This window comes from Ambystoma mexicanum, chromosome 8 (assembly GCF_040938575.1).
Source record: "Ambystoma mexicanum isolate Mex_15411 chromosome 8, UKY_AmexF1_1, whole genome shotgun sequence".
Lineage (NCBI taxonomy): Eukaryota > Metazoa > Chordata > Amphibia > Caudata > Ambystomatidae > Ambystoma > Ambystoma mexicanum.
Genome location: NC_090929.1, coordinates 1,567,424,385 through 1,567,448,290, shown reverse-complemented (window position 1 = coordinate 1,567,448,290; position 23,906 = coordinate 1,567,424,385). Strand labels below are relative to the sequence as shown.

Sequence of the window (23,906 nt, the reverse complement as noted above, 5' to 3'; positions counted from 1 at the left end):
CTTCTTGGCCAGATCGGAGTCTACAGTAGGTAATGAGGCCGGATTGAACTACAACTCCAAAAATGACGCTTCGAATGTGGGGTTATAAGGCAGTAAGGTCTCTCTCGCTCTCTGTGAACTTTCACTGAGAATATTCATCAGCTTGCACTGCACTTTGCCCGTAACGGTGCCGATAACCTCAAGGTTAAAACCCCTTCAGCCATCAGGCTTTGAAAAGCAGCCTGAAGCTTACCAAGAGTATGAGCAGGGAGCATGCCGAATTCGGGTGAAATGTCCAGATCACTTGTATCTTGCAAGTCGGCCACAAGATCCTCTAAGTCGGCACATTCTTCATAACATTCCTCAAAAGAAGGCTCTAACGTCACTGGGGCATAGGGGCTCAACCCAAAGGGGAATGGGCCAACCCCCTCATTATGAATGTCCTCCATTCGGGACATAAATGCCCCACTAGGGAGAGAAGCATAATACAGAGTAAACCTGGCAGTGTGGAGAAAGGAGGTGCGGCCCGGAGACTGAGCCTCATCTGTTTTAGCTGTGTCGAGCCTAAGGGGTCGTGTAGTCTCTGCCGGCTCATCCAAATGCGGTGAATTCCAGCAGCACCAGTGGGACCAAAGCCTTTGGTGCCAGGGTTTAGCAGATGTCAGAAAAATGCAGGAAGCCATGAGGCCCAAAAGTCGGAGAAAAGAGGTTGTCGGGAGACTGCTGGAGTTCTGGAATAGTGTGACCATCTGTCCGATGCTGTTGACTCGCAGGTCTGGGGGGGGGGGGGAACTCAAACTGGAGCCTCTCCCGCTTGGTGTAATGAGACTTCTGCAAATTCAGGGAGAAGCCCAGGTTGTGCAGCAGTGAGTAAGTATACTCGATATGCCTCGACACCTGCCCTGCGACCGACTTTGATCAGCTTGTCATCTAGGTACAGGAGTAAGACGATGCTGGATCGCCCGAGGTGCACCACCATCAATGCCATTAACTTGGTGAATACCCTAAGTGCTGCTATCAGGGCAAAAAGGAGCTCCTTGAACTAATGAGTATCATCAGTGAGGAACCTTAGGAACAGCATGTGCTTCAGATGGATCGGCACATGTAAATAGGCGTCCTGTAGGACCATCCACACCAAGCAGTCCTGGGATCACAGAACCTGGAGAATTTCCCTCTGTGCCACCATCCTGAACTTGTCCTTCCTCAGTAACTTGTTCAAGGGCCTGAGATGCAGTATGGGATGGAGTCCTCCCTCTTTCTTGGGTACCAAGGAGGAGCGGGAGTACCAGCCCGTAACTCCCTCCCTGACTGGCACCTTCTCCACTGCGCCCTTCAAGAGAAGAGATTTCAGTTCCTCCTGGAGTTCGAGTGCTAGCTGCTAAAGAATAGGTGGTGGCCTGTCCAAGGGCCTTCTGAGAAAGGGTAGGCAGTATCCTAGTTCTACCAACTGGGGGAACTAGGATCCATTCTTATGTATGGGGACGTCTGCTGTCCAACCTGCTTGTGTTGTGCAAACCTGCCACCAGCTCAAGCAAATCTGCCTGTTCGGTCATGAAATCAAGCAGTTGGTCCATGCCTTCCCATACAAGGGCTCCATCCCAAAACGGGATGGGATCCCCATCCTCATTGAATGTTATTCACATAGATGCAAATAATATGCCCTAGACCTTGGCACAAAGAATCGGTCCTGCATCTGATTCGACGCATAAGGTCGGGGGAGAACCGCAATCTGGGCACTTGAGGCCTCTGTCAAAGCAGCCTTTTTCTTGGCAGAGGTCGAGATTGTTTGAACTTTCCGCTCCACCTTCGTGCCCGATGAACCAGGCACAGTTACGTGCTGCCACCGCCATCGAAGTCAGGGCCGTACCCGCCAGAGCCTTTCAAAATCTTTCAAAGACACCTCAGATGGGTAGGATTTATCCCCATTGCACCAACGAGTCCAGAGTTATGTCAGCACTTATTTTTGTGAGAGCAGGAGGAAGAGCGATGGGACATCTTTCTTGCAGCCGTGAATGTTAAATAGACAGAAAAAGGAGACTTTCTTTACATCTGTCCTGTTCTTGGTATTCAGCAGTCAAAAACCGAAAGCTGCGAGGGAGTGGTAAAAGTTTTGATAATACATAAAACATATAACTAGGGTGATTCACAATACACTTTAATTTAAACCTATTGGAACAAGAAAAATATTTCAATTTATTAGTGAAAGGCTTGAGAGCAGGCGTGAGAGAAACTACAGAAAACAGACTTCCTAACCATTAAGCACGGAAAGTTTGGTGTTGCGTGTCAATTCATGGCATGGGTACGGGGATTTTTAAAATAAAGGATACGTTCAAGTATGTACTAGAAAACAGTTTATTAGTCACTGCACAACTAGCTGGCAAATTGCCTTGTCTCAAGCTTAACACCTCAAACCAGGGCTGATCTTTCCCAATGCATTCTGGGACTTCACATTTGTTTTCTTCTATTCTGTGGGCCGACATGTTATAACAGGCAATGCGAAAACCAGGACTATCATTCCTGACAATTGTCTTGAATGACACAGGGCAACTTGTGCAGCAACTGAATAGTCACAAGGGACGTGTATGATTTAAAAGGAGATCAGGCATGGCGAGGTTCCATGTGCCAACTGCAGTTAGGTTGTCTTTGACAGATGTGTGTGCCATGCACTTACTCTTCTGCACGACAGGTTCTTAACGAACAATTGTTGATATTCCTTTCTAACAGCCAAATTCTCTTTGGGATTATAACGGATTTGCAAACACTGGTTTACACACATAGTTACCGTTATTTACGGTAGCGTGACAAATTCCACTGTGAAATGCAAATTAAGAATTGCCCATCGGTAGAAGACAATTAGAAACTGTGTCCCATTCTGCAATCAGAGTTGCTGTATTAAAGAATGTAAATTTCTTCTCATTCCTCGGTTTGCCGATAACCGAAATTTGATCTTGCTTCGTAATGCCATAAAGTATACCATGATGGCCAACACCTGGAATGTTAAATAATTCAACTCATTCAGAGACATTGCCACTTACACAGCACACATTTTTGCATTAGTATTTGCCATCCATAGCAACATGTTTGGAGGCTAGCAAGTATAGTACAAAGATGATCTCATATTTTTTGCATGTACAGAATGATCACTGTCCTAACAGCTTTTTAGTAACAGTGGGTAATTTATACAATGACATACTAATACAAATCCTTAAATTACTTTTGTGACTTGTTTCCATATTTTTGAAATCATTATTGAAAAAAAAGATCTGGAGACGGTAATGTCCTCATTAGGGAGAGTATCGTCTGCCTTCCCATGGTGATACCCGATTGTATATGTACGTTAATAGTATGTTTTTCGGTGGCAGCCACAGGAGTAAACACGGGACATTTGTTCATTTTTGTGCTGCAAGAGTAGATCATGCAAGCATGCCCATTTGAGACAGTTGCCACAAGATGGCCATGGAGTATAAAGATAGATCACAGTGATAAGTGCATTGACAAGTAAGAGATGCTCCATGGAAAACATGCTTCTAATAGTTACGGAAGGTCTCCCTCTGGCGTGCCCCCGAAAGCACCATTATACAGAATTATTGGATTGGTCTATTCAAATCCACGTGAGTGAACAGCCAGAAAACTGAGATAACTGTTTTGTCAGAGATCTGGTGATGAAGGTCTTCTAAATAAGTGATCAAGACTTGAAAGCTCACCCAAAAAAGCAGCCATTTCATCTTGTAATCAGTCATGTGCCCTACACTGTTTTATGTAATACTACACCATGTCCGGTTTTAAGCTGTAGAAACATGTTGGCAATGTCTTGCTCTGCTGGGACCAATGTGATGTTTTACCAAAGCTGAATGCACATTAACTAGAGTCGATGTGAAAGCTACTGTATTGTACTCATTCACTCCCTTGTAGTAGAGGTCAGTTTTCTTTTATTCTAGATGGTTAGGTCCAGTTATGTTGAGGTTTCATTATAATGTTTTGCTTTTAATGTGTAATTTTGAAGCGCCTTAGAAGCAGCAAGTAGAAACCCCCTAAACACCACAAAAAAACCAAAAAAAAACCCAAAAACACAAGATAGACCTGGAAATCTAATCTGTTAACTAGACCATACAACCCACGTTTTGATCCAACATTTGCATGATGCCCTCTATTAACAATACACAGGGTGAAAAGGCTAGTCAAACGCCGGATTAAGGAAATTAACTCCCACACCAGCCCAAGAGGATTCCTGGCTCACACACCTATATACCCATTGCATTAAAAGCCTTTGGCAGGACTCCGGAAACTCAAGGAAGGCCATACTGGGCTAACGCTCCTAAGGAAGCCATGGCCGAAATCCTACCTGTTTGCTCAAAAGTCTGGCCATACACAAGCTTTGTGTTCTTCAGCACTTTACGCACAAGCCTAGGGTTTTGGTAACCATGAGACAAAGGAGGAAACCAAAAAAGGAGAGTTTATTTTGCTCACTATTCAGGGCGCTTTTGCAAACTTGGCAAATTCGGATTTCTGTCATACAACTCCTCCCATATGTTTCCTGCAGCCTAGGGAAGTAAGTGGAAAGGCTTCGCGTTCTGCGTTTCCTTGGGCATGGCTTCAACATGCCCAGGCTCTCCATGCAGTGAGTATATCCCAGACATCCCCCCCTAGAGCACCGAACATAACCTCTCCAGCTATATCTACTCTTGGAGCAGCACCCCATAGAACACAGTTGAGTGCCACGATAATTCCAGTCCAATTGTACACATAGCTTTTCCACCTTTTCGATCTCAGATCTGCCTGTGCATCTTACCTATCCCTCGCCCTCATCTCAACTATCCACCCAACTTTTCTTCTCCCTACCATTAGTTAATGTTCCATCATACTCCTCCTTTGCCACTCTGACAGGCAAAGTGGTTTGACCCCATTACCTATGGCAGGAGGTGCTATACAAATGCAAGATAACAAATCGCTGAGGTGCAGAGCGGTTGTACGGATTCATTGAGAAAAAATGCAGGGGGTAGATTGGGTGCAGGGGCATTCTTTTAAGATGGCTCCTCTTTAAGTTTGTTTGCATAAACCACATCCAGCTTATCACATTTCTGCCACCAGCTGTATCAATAATTGTTCATAAACATATAGGCCAACCTATCTGAGAACATTTAATTACCGTTCCAATTTTGCACACGTACACACACTTACTTACACTTCCATGCTCACACACACACTTTCCCACCAGGCTGAGCCAACTCAACCCAGGCACCGCAAATTAGCATAATCAGGAGCTAAAACCAGCTCATGGGTATCCAACATTAACCTGCGACCAGGAGTTACCACTGGAGAACCAGGAGCTATTGCATAACGTCCGCAAATCTAACTTCCACATAAAATGCAAATTGATCATTGTGTCCCTTATTTATGACTTGTCATACTTTGAATGTCCTATAAATGTATCCTGTTTATTTATCTTTTGTCCAAAATAAACAGAGTTACATTTATATAGGAGTGATTTTTTGTCATCGGTTGGCCTGAGGAGCAAAAAGTGACTCTTGGTAGCTGTTGGTATCAAGCTAACAAGGCTCTTTTAGGCTACAAGCAGGAGCTAACTAGCTCCCAGCTCCCCACAATTCAGAACCCTGTAGCACCCATATGGGGGCAGCACGGAAGGAATTCTTGCATCCTCTTTTTTCGGCCCCATAGCTCTAGGATGTTTAACCGCTTCTCTAACTTTGATCCCTTGTGCCTTGTAGTTAAAAAAAAGTATTCACCTTTTCCAATCTCCCCTTATCATAGGTTACCTCAGTATGCCAAGAATTGAGCATTTTATCCTTAGTTCCCAGCAACCATTCCTGATGGTACTTTAAAATCTTCACCTCATAGCCAGGAAGTACATGACACAAATGATTCAGCCGAATCTCCATACTCCAACTAAATTTACCCAAAATAATTTCACAAAAAAGAACACAGAAGCCGAACCTGCGGCACAAAATTTCCACCCTAAGAACCCCGCTTTTCCCCCTCTCCCCAAATCACTCACCTTACTCGCTTTCACCGCAATCACCTCGCTTAGCTATTTACTTTATATTTCTCACTCTTACACAAAAGACAGCATTTTATCCAAAAAACAATCGCTGGCCAATAGCTCAGAGATAGCTCCTTCACTCGAGCATAGAAAGAGCACAATGTTTTCCACTATAACACTGCTGCAGGAAGATACCCTTTAGTATTTGGATTAACCAAGAAAAGCAAGGCGAAGGCTCTGTCCGCACAGTCAATACAGAATTAAGGGTGCCAAGTGTATACTCCAGGAAGGTATCTATGGGTAGACCTACTAGAAAGTTGCCACCCCCACCCCTAAGTGAGGGCTCCAGCCAAGCAGAAAGGCAAACTGAAGGGTATCAGGGCAATCCTCACAATGGACATGCTGGTGCAGGATACCACCTCACACCACTAGAATATTAAACTAGGTAAAACTATATACAAAGTACTTGCAACACAAAACGGCTCACTCACTCCTAAAGCATTCACCTTTTCAATCCCTGTAACCTCGGGTAACTCTATGCACACACAGCGATTCTACCCTTAATGCACCCCTAAAATCAAAGAAACAATCCTCTTTTTTCCCCTATTTGCCCTCTTGCTTAACCCCCTCCAAAAGTGCAATCACGTGAACCTGAAGCGCTCCGAAGTGGTGCTCTGCCAATTCGGCAAGCACAGCTGGACCACAAACAGACAAGCCTTTAACCAATATGGCACCTGTAAACCTCGGAGGCCAAATGTGAGGATGGGCCTCTAATCACTTTAACCCAAGTAGGCCCACCAATTAAGAAGCACGTGCACATTTAGACGTAGAGCAAGTTTATTGTACAATCGTCCCGGGAGGGGCTAGATGACACTGAGCGATCAAACTAACCAGAGCCTCCCTGAACCAAACAAGCGGACATATTATATACATTTTTGCAACAGTTAAAAAACTCCCATATATTCTATCGCAATCCAATCCCCACATGATTGTCAAGACCTATACAAAAGAAATCCAATTGTTCTTCAATTCACCCGTTCTCATTGGTCACAACACTCTTAACTACCATCTTCAGCTCATGTGTAAAACACACCCTCCTCTTTTATGATTTGTCTGTAGTAAGTTGTGACATCATCAGTGTTACACATTCACATACAAACATAATTGATTACAAGTCACAGCTGGTCAGACCTCCTAAGCCTTAGATGTAATTACACAGGGTTTGCATGAATACATAAAACAGCATGAGGAGGGGGCAGAATAAACAGGTTCCCTTTGAACTGATGATAATCATCTCCCCACCCGACCTTATGGTGTCTCTGGAATATTCTAATCTAAATGACTACCAATTCAGCATGCATGGCATATCGTGAGAAAACAATGAACCCCATGAACCAGTCGCGCTGGCCTCAAGCTTCACTTCACCCCACGTTTATTGTTGGTCAAAAACAAATGCCTGGATCCTACTGCAAGCTCCCATGCACTTAAGATTAGATCTGCCTTTCGCGAAACTGCCAAGCCATAGAAACCGTGCCCGTTTTGTTGGCTAACAATCTGCTAAAGTCGTACCTCTCCTCTGGCCTCTAAAACCCTGCAAAAACAGTTTTTCCTAGGCACTTAAAATTCACCTTGCGAACCCCTGACTGCAGAGTTTAACAATTTCATAAAAAGAGCACAGTGCATATAGATTTGTAAATTCCCCATGTGCGTATATCAGTGTGCATACATGTTTAAAAAACGATTGTGTCTTCTTCACAGTGGGTTTTCCATGACACGTCCCCTTCCTTCTATGCGCATTATGAAACTCCTCATTGCCCAGCTTCTAGGCCTTTTGGTACCACACCATATCTAGATTTTGTTTATATTTAATTGGCGATTTTGACATATATTTTAGATTTGCACGCGCGGAGCAAGAATGATTGATTGATATTTTATTTCTATCGCGCTCGTACACAAGTGTTTCAAAGCGCGACAAGGCAAGGGAGGGGAGGGGAACAGGGGAGAACAAAAACAGCGATCTTACTAGGCCCAGTGACATTGAGAACGCGCAAGTGCATGGGAGAGGGGGAGGGGAAAAGTGCATGGAAGGGGGGAGAGGTGGAAAGTGCAAAGCAGAGGAGAAACAGATAAATAACAATACATAAATAATAAAGGCAACAAACAGTGGTAATGCAACCAGCAATTTGCAAGTGCTAGGTTTAAGGCAGCAGACAGGGTAGGTCTGATAAGTGCAGGAAGAAAAAGGGGGGGCTCTATGGGTACAGATACAGACCCCAGTGCAAGAGGTGGCCCGAGGCAGTGCGAGAGGGTGGCAGGGTGAGCAGGTACCTGGGCCCAAAAGACAGAAGGTGGCCAGGTGCACGGTGCCAAGAGAGAACAGATCAGCAGAGGAGAGGGGGAGCAAAGGCAGAAAAAAAAGAGGAAGGTCTTGAGGTGCTTCCAGAACCGGAGATGGTTCTCCTCATGTTTTAGAGTGGCGGGGAGGCTGTTCCAGAGGGAGGCCCCAGCCGAAGACAGATCTACCCCCAGCTTGTTTCTTATAAAAACGACTGACCCTGAGTGAGTTGGAGGTAGAGGAGCGAAGAGCTTGAGAGGGGAGGTATTTGCGGAGGGATAGCTGAAGGTATTTTGGACCCCGGCCCCAGAAAGCCTTGTGGACAATGCAGAGGGTTTTGAATTTAATCCTTGCATTCACTGGGAGCCAGTGGAGAGATTTCAGAGCTGGAGAGATACGATCCCAGGGCTTGAGGCCAAGGACAAGTCTCGCAGTCCTGTTCTGGATTAGTTGCAGAGGGCGGAGAGTTGAGGCAGGTAGATTTAGATAGAGGCTGTTACAATAGTCCAAGCTAGAGAGAACCAGAGCTTGAGATACCATGAGCTTCTGGGGGAAGGAGAGGAAAGGCAGAGTACCTCTGAGGAGGTGCAGTCGGAAATTTGACTTTTTAGAGACCTCAGAGATGTGGGCGGAGAAGGAAAGAGTGGAGTCAAAGATGACCCAGAGGTTCTTAGCTTCGCAGGTGGGGGTAGGAGGAGGGCCAAGGGAGGCCGGCCAGAGAGTGAGGGGAAAGGATGGTGAAGGTGTGCCGATGAGGAGGATCTCCGTCTTGCTGGCATTCAGACAAAGATCACTGGCGGCACACCAGTCTCGAATGGCAGTTAGGCAATCAGAGATGAGAGAGGGAGAGGAGGCGGCAGAGGGCAGCCTGAAAATGAGTTCATCTTTCATCTGAATCATCTTAAACACTAACACCTATCCCATTCACATTAACTACGCTGGATACATATAAAATTGCTACATCGTGCCAACTTCGCCACACCCCCACTCATAAATATGGCACGTGCAACATGAACTCCTCTTTTTCAGTGGGACCTTTCCTTACCATCCCAACAGGAAACAGATTTTTTTTTTAAATCAAAAATGTGCCCACATCTCTGCCATTCCTTCTCCTGGTCTTTCTTATTGCCCCTTTGAAAAAGCCCTTCATACTAGTATACATTATATTCATTTCTAAACGTTAAAGCATTTTTCACATGAGAAATCTGAAGATGGGGAAGGTATTTGCCAAAGATCCTGGATTCCTGCCTGATATCATTATTGCTCTAAGGGGTAGTGATGTGGGAATTATAGACCAAAACGTTTCATAACAAGCACCGGAAAGGTTTTCTGTAAGCATAAGAGAAAACATTTTTAGGCGTCGCCATAAGGGTACCTGGCCATAAATGGCAGCAGAAGGCAAAATTTGTTTGTGCCTGGGCATAGAATTGCAACGCCTGATAAATGCCTCGCTAAGGCCTAAACAAGAGCTAAGATTGTTGTCTTTTTCAATGCTTGCTTTTAACAGGAATTCAGTTTACGTAACAGATGCAGGGACACACATTACTTATGACTCAAATTGATGCAGGTACACTCTGTTAAAGCATTTTGATTACACTAGGTGCTGGTTTCCAGCTGCAATTAAGCTTCTGCATATACATAATAACGCCCCCAACCTGTCAAAAAAGCACAGAGCTCAAGGATATAAAAGGAAGTTGTTCTGGTTAGGGAGGGGCAGGTACTTGATGGGAATGACAAAATGGACCGGAAAAGCCATGGACGGTCAATGAGTGGATACAAAGCCAAACACCCACAGGCAGTGTGTCCTCAAATCCCATGCTGAGAGCTGTGTCTTATATGCAGCGCTTACAGCTCCACCTAACAGCCAAATATAAAAATGCGCGTAAAAAGGAATGTTGGTGGAGAAATCCTCTTAAACAGCATTAATGGGGGTATGCTTGTTGGCTTAGTAAGCACATCCATGTTGTGTGGGAAATGTTTTGCCTGGAGGAACATTTCACAGATCTGCACTTGTACTACACCAGAGATCCAAAAGGTAGACAACAGTTAAGGGATAGGGACTGACTTGGAATTTGAGTTGTATAATGTTTAGTTTAGGTGATGTGAGAAGGAGAAAGGAAAGAAGAGAACAAAAGGTACTAGATAGTTAATCGCACAAATACATTCTAAAATTGGAAGAGCATTTGGGAGTGCCAAAAGCCTTAATTTGTGCAATATTTTAATACAGTGGGGGATCAGTTCTAGATAAAAAGTATCAAAATATGCTAAGCAATTTCTCAAGCAATTTAGTAAAGCAATGTCTTTGACAGTGTGCACTTTTAACTAGTTGCCGCATATTGAACTACTTTGAGAACTGTGTAGCATTCTGACAATGGTGTAGGCATTTATGCGATTGCTCCCCATAACCATAAATTATAAAAGTGCAACTCACATTGGTCTCTGGATATGCAGTGTCCCGCACATCTAATTTGTTGAGCGGTAGAAATGTTACTTCCCCAGGTAGGTTCATTTTATTAAATTCCATTAAGATCTTGGTACTGACGTCATCCGATTCCACAATATGATAAAACAACCTTAAATAAAGCAAGACAGTTACCAAAATAGTTAGTCAAGTAAACAAGAGAAGTTACTTATTGGTCAGTAAAAATGCAACAGACAAATAGAAACCAGGGTAATCCTCATCACCAGATTGACATGATTGTAGACCTCCAGATTTCAACAAATAGGAACACAGCATCATTCACTAACCCCTTTCAGACCAGGAGCGGTTAGCAAGAAAGCCACTATTTGTCCCCATTAGAGCGTCATCCTATATCCATATTTTGTAAATGAGACCTTAGATTGAGGAGGATGGATAAGTCACATTTGAGTGAATGGAACAGTACTATGATAAGAATAAAGATACTACCCTTTAACAGTGGTGTTAGGAAGATATTCTACAGGTCTTCTAAATGAGGGCTTGTAAAGACTAACCTGTAGCGTTAGGCAAGGTATTCACCAAGTTAGTCATGACTCGCTCTATGATGGCATTGAGACTGGGCAGTATGGCTTGAAGCTTTCAGCACTTGGATGTTTTGACAAACTCTGGAGCTGACGAAGCAGGCCTACTTTTCATTATAAAGTCCTTGCTTACAGGAGTTGCTGAACATGGCTTTTACCAGATAGTGAGGAGAGTATCTCTTAGTAAAACTGGTTCCCCAGGTGGCCCACTGTCAAGGATGTCTGTTAAACCACATTCTGTGGAAGGTTTAGTTGGGGGACCCCATCCCAAGACATCCGATACAATAGCGATCACCTTCCTATATGAGTCATTGGGGTGTACTCAAGTGTTTGCCTGCAATAAAATCGAGTTTCAAGGAAGTGAAGAGTCTGTTAGCTTCCTTTAAATCAGCAGCCAATTCTGTCGTCCCCGGATCCTTCATAAGAATTCCTTGGGTGGATCTAATTGTATCCCTCAAAAATTTCAAAACCAAACCGGATTTGGTCCCTGTCCTCATCAAAAATCGACTGAAGATCTAAAAAAGACTGATCCCGACTCTGGAACATACCTCAGCGTCGAAGTCAAACCGACGGATCCTTCGAGTTGAACGCTGATGCAGGTTCAAGGAATGACAAGGGACCAGCAGCTGTCGACGCTGCTCAGAGGACCTTTTGGTGAAGGTGCCGAACATAGGCTATTGGGCTCACCAGACCAATGTTTTTTGGGGTCCCTGCAGCCTTTGAGGCCGCAGCGGGTTCAGATCGATTCTCTTTTCTGATCATCAAAACCATTGGGGGAGCCTTATTGAAAACATCTATCATTTTTAACCGGAACTCTTCCCACTGTTCTGCCAAAGTAGACTTAAAATGTAACTGCTGTCTATTGGGTGAGAAATCCATCGATGAGGAGGGTCTGTGGCGCCTCTTCTTCTAAGAAGACTAATGTGATTCACTTCTCGAGAGCAATCTTGTTCGATGTTTCTTGGATTTATTTTGGGCCTTTCTGGGTATCCCTCGACAGTATCAAACTCCTACCTCTGAAAGATTTTCACTTTACGTGGTACTCCGTGATTTTGAAGCCAGCCATTTTAAAGTATATGGTACTTTAAAAGACTCTATGGTAAAAAGCAAAAGTGCATGCTAAGATGGATTTCCAAAATCAGCCCCGGTGGAAGGATTTTGGGAGGCCAAAGGGGAAGACAGAGTTTAGTCACAACCCAATCAAGGTAAGGTAGGTGAGCAGTAAAGGCTTAGTCTCAGGAAAAGTGGAAGAGTGGTCTAGGGCTACAATGAGTCCACACATAGCAACACTCAATTCAAAATAGACAGCAAGTACATCGAAATATATTTATTAGGCTTTTAGTAAGCATTTCAAAATCACAGGTAAATATATTCAATCAAAACCATATATAACAATTATACACAATCAGTTGCATATAAATGTATTTATTTCATTTGTTGACAGCACCCAAACCCAGAGGCATCACAGCGCTGGTACATAATTTATAAACGCAGGAATAAACGGTAAACGGGCAAGTCTCATAGAAAGCGGGGGAGCCTTAGCTATACTTGTTGAAGAGCAGATTTTTTCTGAAGGTCAGGTATGAGGGTTTGTCTTGGATGCAGGGTGGTAGGGCATTCCACATGGTGGGTGCAATGACATAGAAGCTAGCTCCTCCACCTCTCTTCCTTGTGAATCTGGGCGTAGCTAGGGTCAGTGCGGCAGAAGATCGCAGGCAGCATGGTATAGACTTTTTGGATATGCACTGGCTGAGGAAATCGGTTGCGGCGTTGTGGATGCATCTGTGAGTTATCAATAAGATCTTGAACTCAATGCGATATTTGACGGGCAAGCAGTGGGCCTCACGACTCACTTGAGAGATGTGGTCAGTTCGCTTAATGCCCCAAGCCGCTCGAAGAGTATTGCTTTGAATCAGTTGGAGCTTAGTTATAATCTTGGATGAGGCACCAGAGAGGATGGCGTTACAATAATCCAATTTGCTGCCAATTATGGCCCTGGTTAAGATGAGGCAGATGTCGGCAGGCAGAAATGTTCTGCTGAGGTTGACCAATTTAATAGTGTAAGCTGTTGTGCAGGCAAGAGAGTTGAGCATCGAGGAAGACACCTAAGGTTTTCATATGGCTAGAGACTGTGGAACTGTTGATCGTCGATTGCAAACTAAGCGGATGCCGGGTCCAGGTGTTTGAGCCAAGAAAGGGAACCCACAATCAGGAGCTCAGTTTTATCATCATTCAGGCAGAGAGGTTGTTCAGCCATGCAGGTCTGGATGATACTGTAGACATGGTTGATATTGGCGGAGTCTTGGGTGTGGTTCCCAGTGAGTTTCAGCAGGAATTGGGTATCATCAGCAAAGTTTAATACAAAAAAGGTAGCAGGCGCCCCTCTCTCGAAAGAACAAGGCATGATAACCTGTTCAGTGGTTATTAACCACATTGATAGTTCGCAGCCATTGCTTTTTGCTCACTGTACCTTCACAGATGGGAAATATTCATTTGCATATCAGTCTTTGTCCCGCCCACAAGGGCAGTCCAGCACCGAAATGCTATGGCAATTCCTCTCTGAACAAGAGTAACATCAGCAACCCCATACACTTGTTTCAGCCTTGTTGGGCATCATCAGTGAGGTGAAGCTGAGCCTCTCTAAGCACAGTGAGCAGGGAGTCCACGTCTGGTTGCCCCCAGGTAACCTAGGGTGACCAACCCCAAGTTCCTTTCAAAAATACAAAAAAAGGTAGCAGGCGTCCCTCTCTCGAAAGAACCAGGCATGATAACCTGTTCAGTGGTTATTAACCACATTGAGAGTTCGCAGCCATTGCTTTTTGCTCACTGTAGCTTCACAGATGGGAAATATCTGTTCAGCAAAGTTTGTGTAGGAAATGTTAAGATTGTCGAGGGGGTCAAACAAGGGCTTAGTTTACATTTTGTAGAGGGTGGGGGACATGCATAAACCTTGCGGGACACCATATGGTATGGGATGGAATTAATTACCAGAGCAATACAGATGAGTGCTCAGATGACAGGACAGATGTGTAAGTATAGTCATAATGAGCACGAGTACAGCTGCCTCGTAGTGGGTGTGGTGGTGCTTTATCCAGTTTATACAAGTTATATAAGTATTTACCCAAAGTCAGGAAAGTATTCCTACCCCCCCTCTATCCTATTCACCAGGTATGACCTAGGAAAGGATCCTTAGCTCAGGTTCAACGACCAGAAGCAAGGGCAGAGGGGGCTGGGGACAAGGATTTTCAGACCAATGTTACCCTATGGGGGCAGGGGAGGACAGAAACAAGCGCGTTAACTTACCCCCTGTCTCAGATTCTTCAAGATACCACTGCAGGTCTTATGGAATCCGTTAGGGACACAGTCGTCTGCACTTGGTTTCGGGTAAGGAAGGCCCAGGGATTGAGTCACTTTCCGTGTCAGTGAGACGTCGAGGACAGGCGACTTGTGACATTAACTGAAGATCTGCAAACTTCAAAGGCTCTGTTCGGAACAACGACGGCTGCAGGAAGGTAGCCCAAGGGAGGCCAGTACAGTGGATGGTCCACAGACACTTCTGAAGGATCCCAAGCGACAGATCCTCAAGCAGGGCTCAAAGCACAACCAGGCAGTTCTGAGATTAGGCAGAGGAGCAGGGCTTCACCGGCCAATTACTGGAGTCTATGCTGTTCAGCTGCAGGAGTCATCCTTGGGTCATCAGCACGCGGCTCTTCTTCGTAGAAGTCTCGGTTCCAACGATGATCTAATGAACAGTTGCAGGAGCCCACCTTTCTCCTTACAAGATTCAGGCTGGGAGCAAGCCCAAGCCCACCATTGGTAAGGATCTGCACCATTCAAATAACTACAGGTTGTCCAATCCTGGACAACCACTGGTCATACATCCTCCAAGCAAACAGACTTTCGGGCAGGAGAGGGTGTGGACTGCGACCAGACAGTTGCAGCCCCCTACTCTGGCTCAAATACAAAGCCCCCTTAAAAACATGAAAGCTACAGCTTTCCCTAGAAAGGAGATTTCTATTAAAGGCATTTCAAGACTTAAGCATGCAGGAAGAAGGACAAAGGACAATATGGCCAAAGAAAAAACAAAAAAATCGTGTGGCACAGCCATCTTACGGTGCTCGCCACCATTATGTATTTATTAATAAAGCATGCACACTGGCTAGAAGGCATAAAGGCGCTATAGTAACAGAAATCACAGGCAATTAGATTAACAAAACCAGAGAGGAGAACCCACACGCATGCTATTTTGGGCAATTGTCATTCATAAAGGTAGGTTTTCAGTTTTCGTTTAAACTCTTCCTGACATTAGATGCCTTAGTAGTGGCTGTGAAAATCGCTCCCTTGGTGACACAATTTAATTTAGTTCTTTGCACAGGTAACAGGTTCAGGTCATTCGATCTTAATGTTCTCAGATTGGACCTCTTCACCAGCCTTTTTGCTAGATATTCAGGATTCTTTCCGGCCAAACATTTATGAGTAATCGTCAGTAACCAAAAAGAAATCCTATGTTCAATAGGGTTTTTTCTGGCTTAGGATACATCATTTCTCTTCAGACCCTCCACCAATTACACTGCACTATTTTGAATCATTTGAAATCAGTGTCTAGTTCCCGGATACCCCCAAGCAGACTGCTGAAGTAATCTATTTGCAAGCTTATAATGGCCCTCTCTCCACAGTACTGCAGTTCTGTTTCGATGGACACAGATAAATCTGCGACAGCAGTTTGATCAAATAAGCTGATATGGACGTAAGGCTGTTTACCTGAGCATGCATACTCATGGTCTGATCAATAATGACACTACGCATTTTGACCTTATCTTGCACAGTGATTTTTACAGCCAGCTATCACAAAGCATTGATATTCTGGGCCGAACTTCCATAGCCTGCCTGCAGTGCCAATGATCATAACCTCACTCTTGTCATCATTGACCATCCAAGATTGAATTAATTAATACACTCCAGTTATGTTCTCCACATCAGCATCATACACCCCTGTCAAAGGAAGACGGCATTGGGTGTCATCTGTGTAATTTGTGAACATCACTCCCTCATCATCTAGCAGTTAGAATAGTGGGAAAGGGGTTATATAAAGATGGAGATTGACATGAGCCTTGTGGGACAACATACTGAATCTCTATGGGAACTGCTGCTACACTACCACAGCAGAAACTTGTCTTGCAATTATTCAGAAAAGACTTACCCCGAGCCCGCCGCTGAGGTAGAAAACGCTGCTGCCTGTTGAAGTCTCTCAAGCAGCAAGGCATGGTCTACCGGATTGAATGCTGCAGACAAGTCCAGCAGTATTAGTAGTACACAATTCCCATTATCCACATATTGTGAAGTGTTCTTGATTTCAGACCTCAGGCCCAGGTGCCGGCCTGAAATCAGATTGTTCAAATCATAGTATTCTGAATAAATGGCAATGTTCTAAAACTTGCATATAGGCCACCCAATCAAGAATTTTTAACAGGAACAGCCCTTTTGTGATTGTTCGACAATTCAACAGATTCTGAGAAACTAAGCACTTTTTTTTTAGCAGAGGATTACTCCAGGCATTCTTAATACCCGTTGGGACCTGGCCCTCCTTAAACGAGAGAAAAACAAATCTAGTAATAGCCAGCATCAATGCAGGTAAGCATGCTTTAATAGCCACTGCCAGAACAGGCATGCCCTTGACAATTAGTGGGCTTAAGCTTCATGATAATGTCTGTCATTTGAGACTCTGGTTTAAAATTAAATACTACCTTGCCCTCTTCCAACTACAAAATTATCAGGTGCCTACACTCTCTCTTTTGAGAACATTCACGTACTGTTTTTGACCTCCATCTTCTCTTTGATTGTTCTCAACTTATTAAATATGGCCTCCTGCACCGTAGCACACCAGGCATTTTCCCTTTGAAAATGTTCAATTTTTTAGGGCACGGGTCTGCCAGCTCCTTTAAGATTTTAAAAAGCTCTTGTGAGCCTGCCTTCGCATTCATTATCCTCTCATCAATAATCACCATTTTATAGTCCTTGGCGGCTGCAGTGTACATGTTCTTATCTGTGGGCGCCCTGGATTTGACCTATACAGAAAAGCATTTCCTTTTATTGATAGACATTACTCACCGTTATCGTATTTCTGATGGTTGCATCTGCTTAGATTCACATGCTGTGTATATAGTTCGACATCTAGTGGTAATCGCAGCGTATTGCATATTTTTTCGAAGATCGAAACAATACATCGACATGGCCGTAACTAACACTATCTCCCCCGTAACGTGTGGTGTAACCAAAATCCCTCACCCGTCAAGGTCCCATCAGTTGTTTTTCTTCTGCCATAAGGGAGCCTTGCAGAATGCATCAGTGAGTACAGAAGAGAGAAAGTTTAAGAAGTCTATGTTCCTTCTGCTCCAACAGAGGAAGAAGGATGAGTGCATGAGAATCTAAGCAGATACAACCATCAGAAATACAATTACGGTGAGTAATGTAGGTCTTCTGACGCTTGTGAACCTGCTTAGAATCGCATGCTGTGCATAGACTACCCAGAGAGGGTGGTGGGATGTGTGAAGGAACAGTACAAAGAGATGTCTTAGTACGGCTTGTCCCACCTAAGAATCAGAACTAGAGTGTGTATCTAGGCAGTAGTGTTATGTAAAGCTGTGTACAGAACTCTAGGTTGCTGCTGTGCAAATGGAATCTAGAGGAACATTTGAAATAAATGCTATGGTAGCCCTTGTGGCCCGAGTCGAGAGAGCTCTAGTGAAGGGTAGATCTCTCTTGGCAAGAGTTTAACAGTGTGATGCAGTTTACAATCCATTTCGAAATAGCGGGTTTAGAGACAGGGTCCCATTCTCTACCAGCTGCCACAGAAACAAAAAACTGGCTTGTTTTCCTTAGTGGCTTTGTCTTTTCCAGATAGTAAATCACTGCTCTCCTCACATCGTGTGTGGAGGCTCCTTTCTCCCACGTTAGTTGCGTTTTGGAAGAAGGTCTGCAGTGCGATGGACTGGTTTCACAGAGAACTTTGAGCTAAATATGGGCGCAAAGCATGGGTGCGCGCGCAAAACCAACTTGTCCTTGTGGATCGTAGGGAAGGGGTCCTGAACTGAAAGGACCTGGAGTTCACCAACAATTCTTATAGAGGTGATGGCCACCAGGAAGGCAGTCTTGTAGGCAAGTGCCTTAAGGCTAGCCTTGTGTGATGGCTCAAAGGGAGGTCCCATTAGTCTGGTAGGGACAACATTCAGGTCCCATCCGGGAGCTGGGTTGGAGATAGGGGGATGAAGTCTCTTTACCCCTCCGTAAAGGCCTTAATCACAGGAATTTTCCACCACAAAATTCTGCTCTTGGACGTGATGTAAGCCGAGAGATTGGCTAAGTGGACCTTCAGAGAATTGAAAACCAGTCCTGAATCTAACAGGTGAGTTGGTAGAGGACGATGGAGCATTCAATAGGGTTGACGCCCTAGGTATTACACCAGCGACTCAGAGTATGTCCATGCATCTCTGGGAAGTTGATGGTGCCCGAACTCTGACTTCAGGAGCCAGGTTGCTAAATTGATTGTTTGGGGGCATGGATGTAGAGTCACTCCCTGATCTTGGGACAGCATGTTGTAAGGGTATGGAAGTTTCCTGAGGTGGGAGGGGAGGGAGAGGGAGGAGAGAGGGAGGGACCACCAGTATCATCGTGACTGGAACCTGGTGCATTTTGTTCACTATCCTGTTCAGGAGCGGAATCGGGGGAAAAACATAGGCAAATCTCCCGGACCATGTTATCCAGAGACCATTCCCTTCAGAACGGTTCGGTGGGTATCTGGAGGCACAGCTTGGGCATTTTCCAGAGTGGTGACAACTCGATCTCTGGGAAGCCCCATTCTGCAAAGACATTGAGTAAAATATACTCTTGTAGCAGCCACACGTGCTCTAAGGGTAGGGGAAATCTCTGCGGAGTATGTCTGCCAGAAAATTGAATTCCCCTGGAACATGTGTGAGTGCCCACTTCCAGATGTTCTGGGAGTCTGGATAGCCCTAGAGAGTTGAGTGCCCCCTTGTTTGTTCAGGTAGTACATGGCCATGATACTGTCCGTGAGGACTAGAACGCTCTTCATCTGGAGGTGTGTCTGGAAAGCCTCCAGGGCCCTGAACACTGCTAGCAGTTCCAACAGGTTGATGTGACTGGACACTACTGCTGGAGACCACATGCTGTGTGCTGTCTGTTGAAAGAGGTGAGCACCCCCCACCCACAGACATGGGCGTAGGACAGGGGGGGGGAGGAAGGAGGGGACAAATCCCCCCCACAATTGTAAGTGGGGGGGATGCAATGTCATTTATCACCCCCAGAATATGGTTGGTGTGTCCTGCAGGGCTTTGTTTTTGAAGTGGGGGGGCAGTGGGGTGCTGCACACTATGTAAGCAGCCCTCTCCCCCGACCCCCAAAGCATGGGGGCAATACCCTGGGGGCAGATGGGTGATCATCTGCCCCCAGGGAAGGGGGCAAACAAAAAAAAAATATATATTTTTTTTAAACATAGTTTTGGGCGGTAGTGGGGCCACTAGGGATTTTTGCAAGGGGGTGGCCCTCTCCCCCCAGGCCCTCTCCCCCCACCCTAAGTGGATGGGGGCATCTTATGTAGCCCTCCCTGGGGGCAAATGTCTGCCCGTAGGAAGGGGTACATGAGATGCCCCCCATCCATTTGGGGTGGGTGGGAGAGGCCACTGTAAATATTGGCAGAACATGATTGGGGCAGTATGTTCTGACCCACCTTGGGGGCAGATGGCCACACTCATGTGCCCATCTGCCCCTGTGGGAAGGGGCAAAACAAAAAATATATTCTAACATGTTTTGGGTCGGGGTGGGGGGACAGGGGGAACCCACTAGACCACCAGGATTGTTTGTGTTTGAAAGGGGGGTGGCCCTCTCCCCCCACCCTGAGTGATTGGGGGCACCTTATGTAGCCCTCCCGGGGGCAGATTTCTGCCCCTAGGAAGGGGTACATGAGATGCCCCCCATCCATTTGGGGTGGGGGGAGAGGCCACTGCAAATTATGGCAGATGTAGCCCCCAAGCCTGGGGCAGTACGTTTTGCCCTCCCGGGGGCAGATGGCCACACATGTGTGCCCATCTGCCCCAGAGAAGGGAAAAACAAAAAAAGAAAAACAAATTATTATAACTTGTTTTGGGTGGGGGTTGGGGGCCCGGTGAGGCCCACTAGACCACCAGGAATTTTGTGTTTGAAAGGGGGCCCTCTCCCCCCAACCTAAGTGGATGGGGGCACCTTATGTAGTCCTCCCTGGGGGCAGATTTCTGCCCCTAGGAAGGGGTACATGAGATGCTCCCATCCATTTGGGGTGGGGGCGGGGGGGGGTAGGGAAGAGGCCACTGCAAATATTGGCAGAGCCACCCCCCAAGTTTGGGGCAGTACGTTTTGACCCCCCCCAGGGGCAGATGGCCACATACATGTGCCCCTCTGCCCCTAGCAAAGGGGCAAAACAAAATATATATTATAACTTGTTCTGGGTGGGGGTGGAGGGACCGGTGGACCCACTAGAACGCCAGGAGATTTTGTGTTTGAAATGGGGGGGAGGCCCTCTCCCCCCACGCGGAGTGGATGGGGGCATCTTATGTAGCCCTCCCTGGGGGCAGATTTCTGCCCCTAGGAAGGGGTACATGAGATGCCCCCCATCCATTTGGGGTGGGGGGAGAGGCCACTGAAAATATTGGCAGATACAGCGCCCAAGCCTGGGGCAGTATGTTTTGTGCCCCCTCCCCCCCCAGGGGCAGATGGCCACACACATCTGCCCATAGGAAAGGGGCAAAACAAAAATAAAACAAATTATAACTTGTTTTGGCTGGGGGAGGGGGGCCACTGAACCACCATGGATGTTATTAGTGGAAAGGGGTTGGCCCTCTCCCCCCACCCCAAATGGATGTGGGGCATCTCATGTAGACCTCCCTAGGGGCAGATTGCTAGATTGGGGTTAACAGTGGGTTAGCCTTTTCCCTTTGCGCCCAGGTAGTGTCAGAGCCCAGCAGGGACTTAGCGTGGCAGCCACCTTGGGGACTTATTTATCCAGCAGATGCCATCTCTGTCCCTCTTGTAGAAACATCAGATGGGGAAGAATGGCATCTGCTGGACGAATGCGGCATCAGGAGCGTGTACATGGCCCCAGGACTACAATTCCCAGCAGCCCCGGAAGCAGCACATCCAGAAACAGGTACACGGGCCTGCAAACCACGCGGACAACGCCCAAGCTACCGCGCATACGTGAAACGGGATCGCGCATGCGCAGACAACGAAACTCTGTTCGCGCTCGACTTCCTCACGGGCGGACGCATTCACCAGAGCTCTGAGAAGGCAAAACTCCTACGCTGGGCCATCCCTCGCCCAGATCTGTTCACTGCAGCCCCGCGGCACAAAAGCTAAGTACTCTTAACTTCCCTGCATGGAACGTAGACTAGCTTAAGCAGTTCCCGAGCTACTAACTGCATGATGGCACGGGGGGGTTGAGGCCCGGGAGGCACCCGTTCACTAAAGGAAACCCACGGCGCATTTTGGGCATCAGGCGCATGTTACTAATCGCATGGAAGAAGCGTGGGCGAACTGATCATTGGTAAAAACGTGCTCATTTAAACACGCGCACTAATACTTTTTCATTTGGCAGACGCAGCACCGCTGGGGGCACAGACAAAACCGGACTTCAGACAAGCACCGAAGCCAAGTCTCTTATAGTTTTATTGGAAATACGATCTGTATTGTGTAATTGACTGCCTGGTGCTGGGCCAGTACAAACCAGACATCTGTGCACATGTGTTCCTTGTTATTTGCACATGCAAAGTAGCGTGGGTGGGGCTTTCTAGTCAGCACCCATGCTCAATGTGTAATAAGTCCTAGTTGTGAACTTAAGCACAAAGCACTGCAGTAGGTGCCTATGTTGTCCTGTGTGGCTGACATTGAAGTAAGTGTCACCAAAAGGTAAAGACGCTGAAGCGAGCGTCTTGGGGGTGCCAGCTTCTGAATCCGTGTCAAGAAGCCAAGCATCCACTAACTCAGTGCAGCAAAACTTGAGTTTGAACCTCTAAGAGCATTTCTGTGTGCATGCATGAAAGTGTTGTTAAGGTGGTGCTTTAGTGTTACCAACTAATCATCAATAAGAGATCAGGAGCATGTTTTCCCCCAGGCCCTCTACCCATCCATAACTTCTACCTCAACCTCTACCCGGTGATCCTACTACTCCGCACCCATCCATTCCGTGGACCCTAACCCTCTTTCCCTGTGGTGGTTGCGGTGCCCTGTGTGCATTAAGTCCCAGGCGCCAAAACTGCTAAGGGGAGGAAGGAGTTTGTGCTACTTCTGCGCTGGCTCAGGAGACTACGACAGGTAGGTGCACCCACACACGAGGTACCGTTTTCGTCAGGACACCTGTGGGAACGCGGGAAGGTAGGACATCTGTTGTTGGCGGTGTGTTTCGGTGGGTGGGCAGAGGGAAATGTCTCTGAAATGGTGGGGAAAAAAACACAATTTTCAGACATTTCACTATGGACACCCACCGAAACACGCCGCCAACACCACATGTCCTACCATCCTGCGTTCCCACAGGTGTCCCAACGAAAACAGTACCTCACATGTGTGGGTGCACCTACCTGGGCGCAAAGGGAAAAGGCTAACCTACTGGTAACGCCAAGCCTTTCGGCAGAGCAGATTTTGCTCATGTGGACAACATACAGATTTGGGCCTATGGTGTCGAAGCCACCAAGGAAAACAGGGAACCTCATGCATTTCCGAAAAGAGGACACCTGTGGGAATCCACAGAGGTCTGACTTGCAAGAATCGCCCCAGAATCTATTACCCAAAATCCCCGGCAAAGTCGGAAATGTTACGACTGCCTACATTTGAGGAAGAAAGGGGCTAAATTTGGCTGAGATATCTTATGTAAGAAAAAAAGTTACAAGGGATTGAATGGCGACATACCGAAATCACCAAAAAAAGGCTTGTCAGAAATACCCATGGCATTTAAGGGGTTAAGACAGTAAAGCCCCAGAACAGATATAATTTGTAAAGTAGCTCAGTGAGTTAATGCTCCAAATGCAGATTGTGCACAGGAATATTTAACACCTGTGTTCAGAACCTGGCGTAATCTTCCGGTGGGATAATATGCGCAGTGAATGCATTCAGCTTCTGATGCAACACAGCATTTTCCAGGTCAATTGGTTCAGAAAAAGAGGTGGAAAACACTATAACTGTTGCTTTTTCTAATTGGCCGGATTTTTGTGCATTTTCTGGGTCGAGTTCGGGAGCCGAGTGGACACACCAGGACCCCCTGCATTTCCCGCTCCACCAGACAAATGCGGCCTTACTGCCAGCATGGATTCTCATGCTGGAAATAAGTAAAGGGATTCCTCTGGCATCTCCTTGGAAATTAAACCTGGTAAAAGTAGCCGGAGTCCCGAGAAAGCCATTGTCAATTCCGCCAGCAATCGCTAATCGAGCGAGTTATTTACACTCTTCCAGGGTGGAAAAGCAATGTGATTTCACCTGCCTTTTACACTAAAATCTTCCATTTTGTGGCAGAAATGTAAAAACCTGCGCCAATGTAAGTGGTCCACTCCAAGCAGT

The 23,906-nt window shown here is 46.1% G+C and overlaps 1 protein-coding gene across 1 annotated transcript in view; it reads right to left on the bottom strand.

Moving 5' to 3' along the window:
• The window catches only part of SMC3 (structural maintenance of chromosomes 3), a 1,173,064-nt gene that overhangs the window by 646,225 nt on the left and 502,933 nt on the right, over window positions 1-23,906 (bottom strand). Inside the window, exon 17 of the mRNA XM_069611771.1 lies at window positions 10,744-10,885. Coding sequence (XP_069467872.1) covers window positions 10,744-10,885 — 142 coding nt within the window. The remainder of the gene's footprint in view (window positions 1-10,743; window positions 10,886-23,906) is intronic.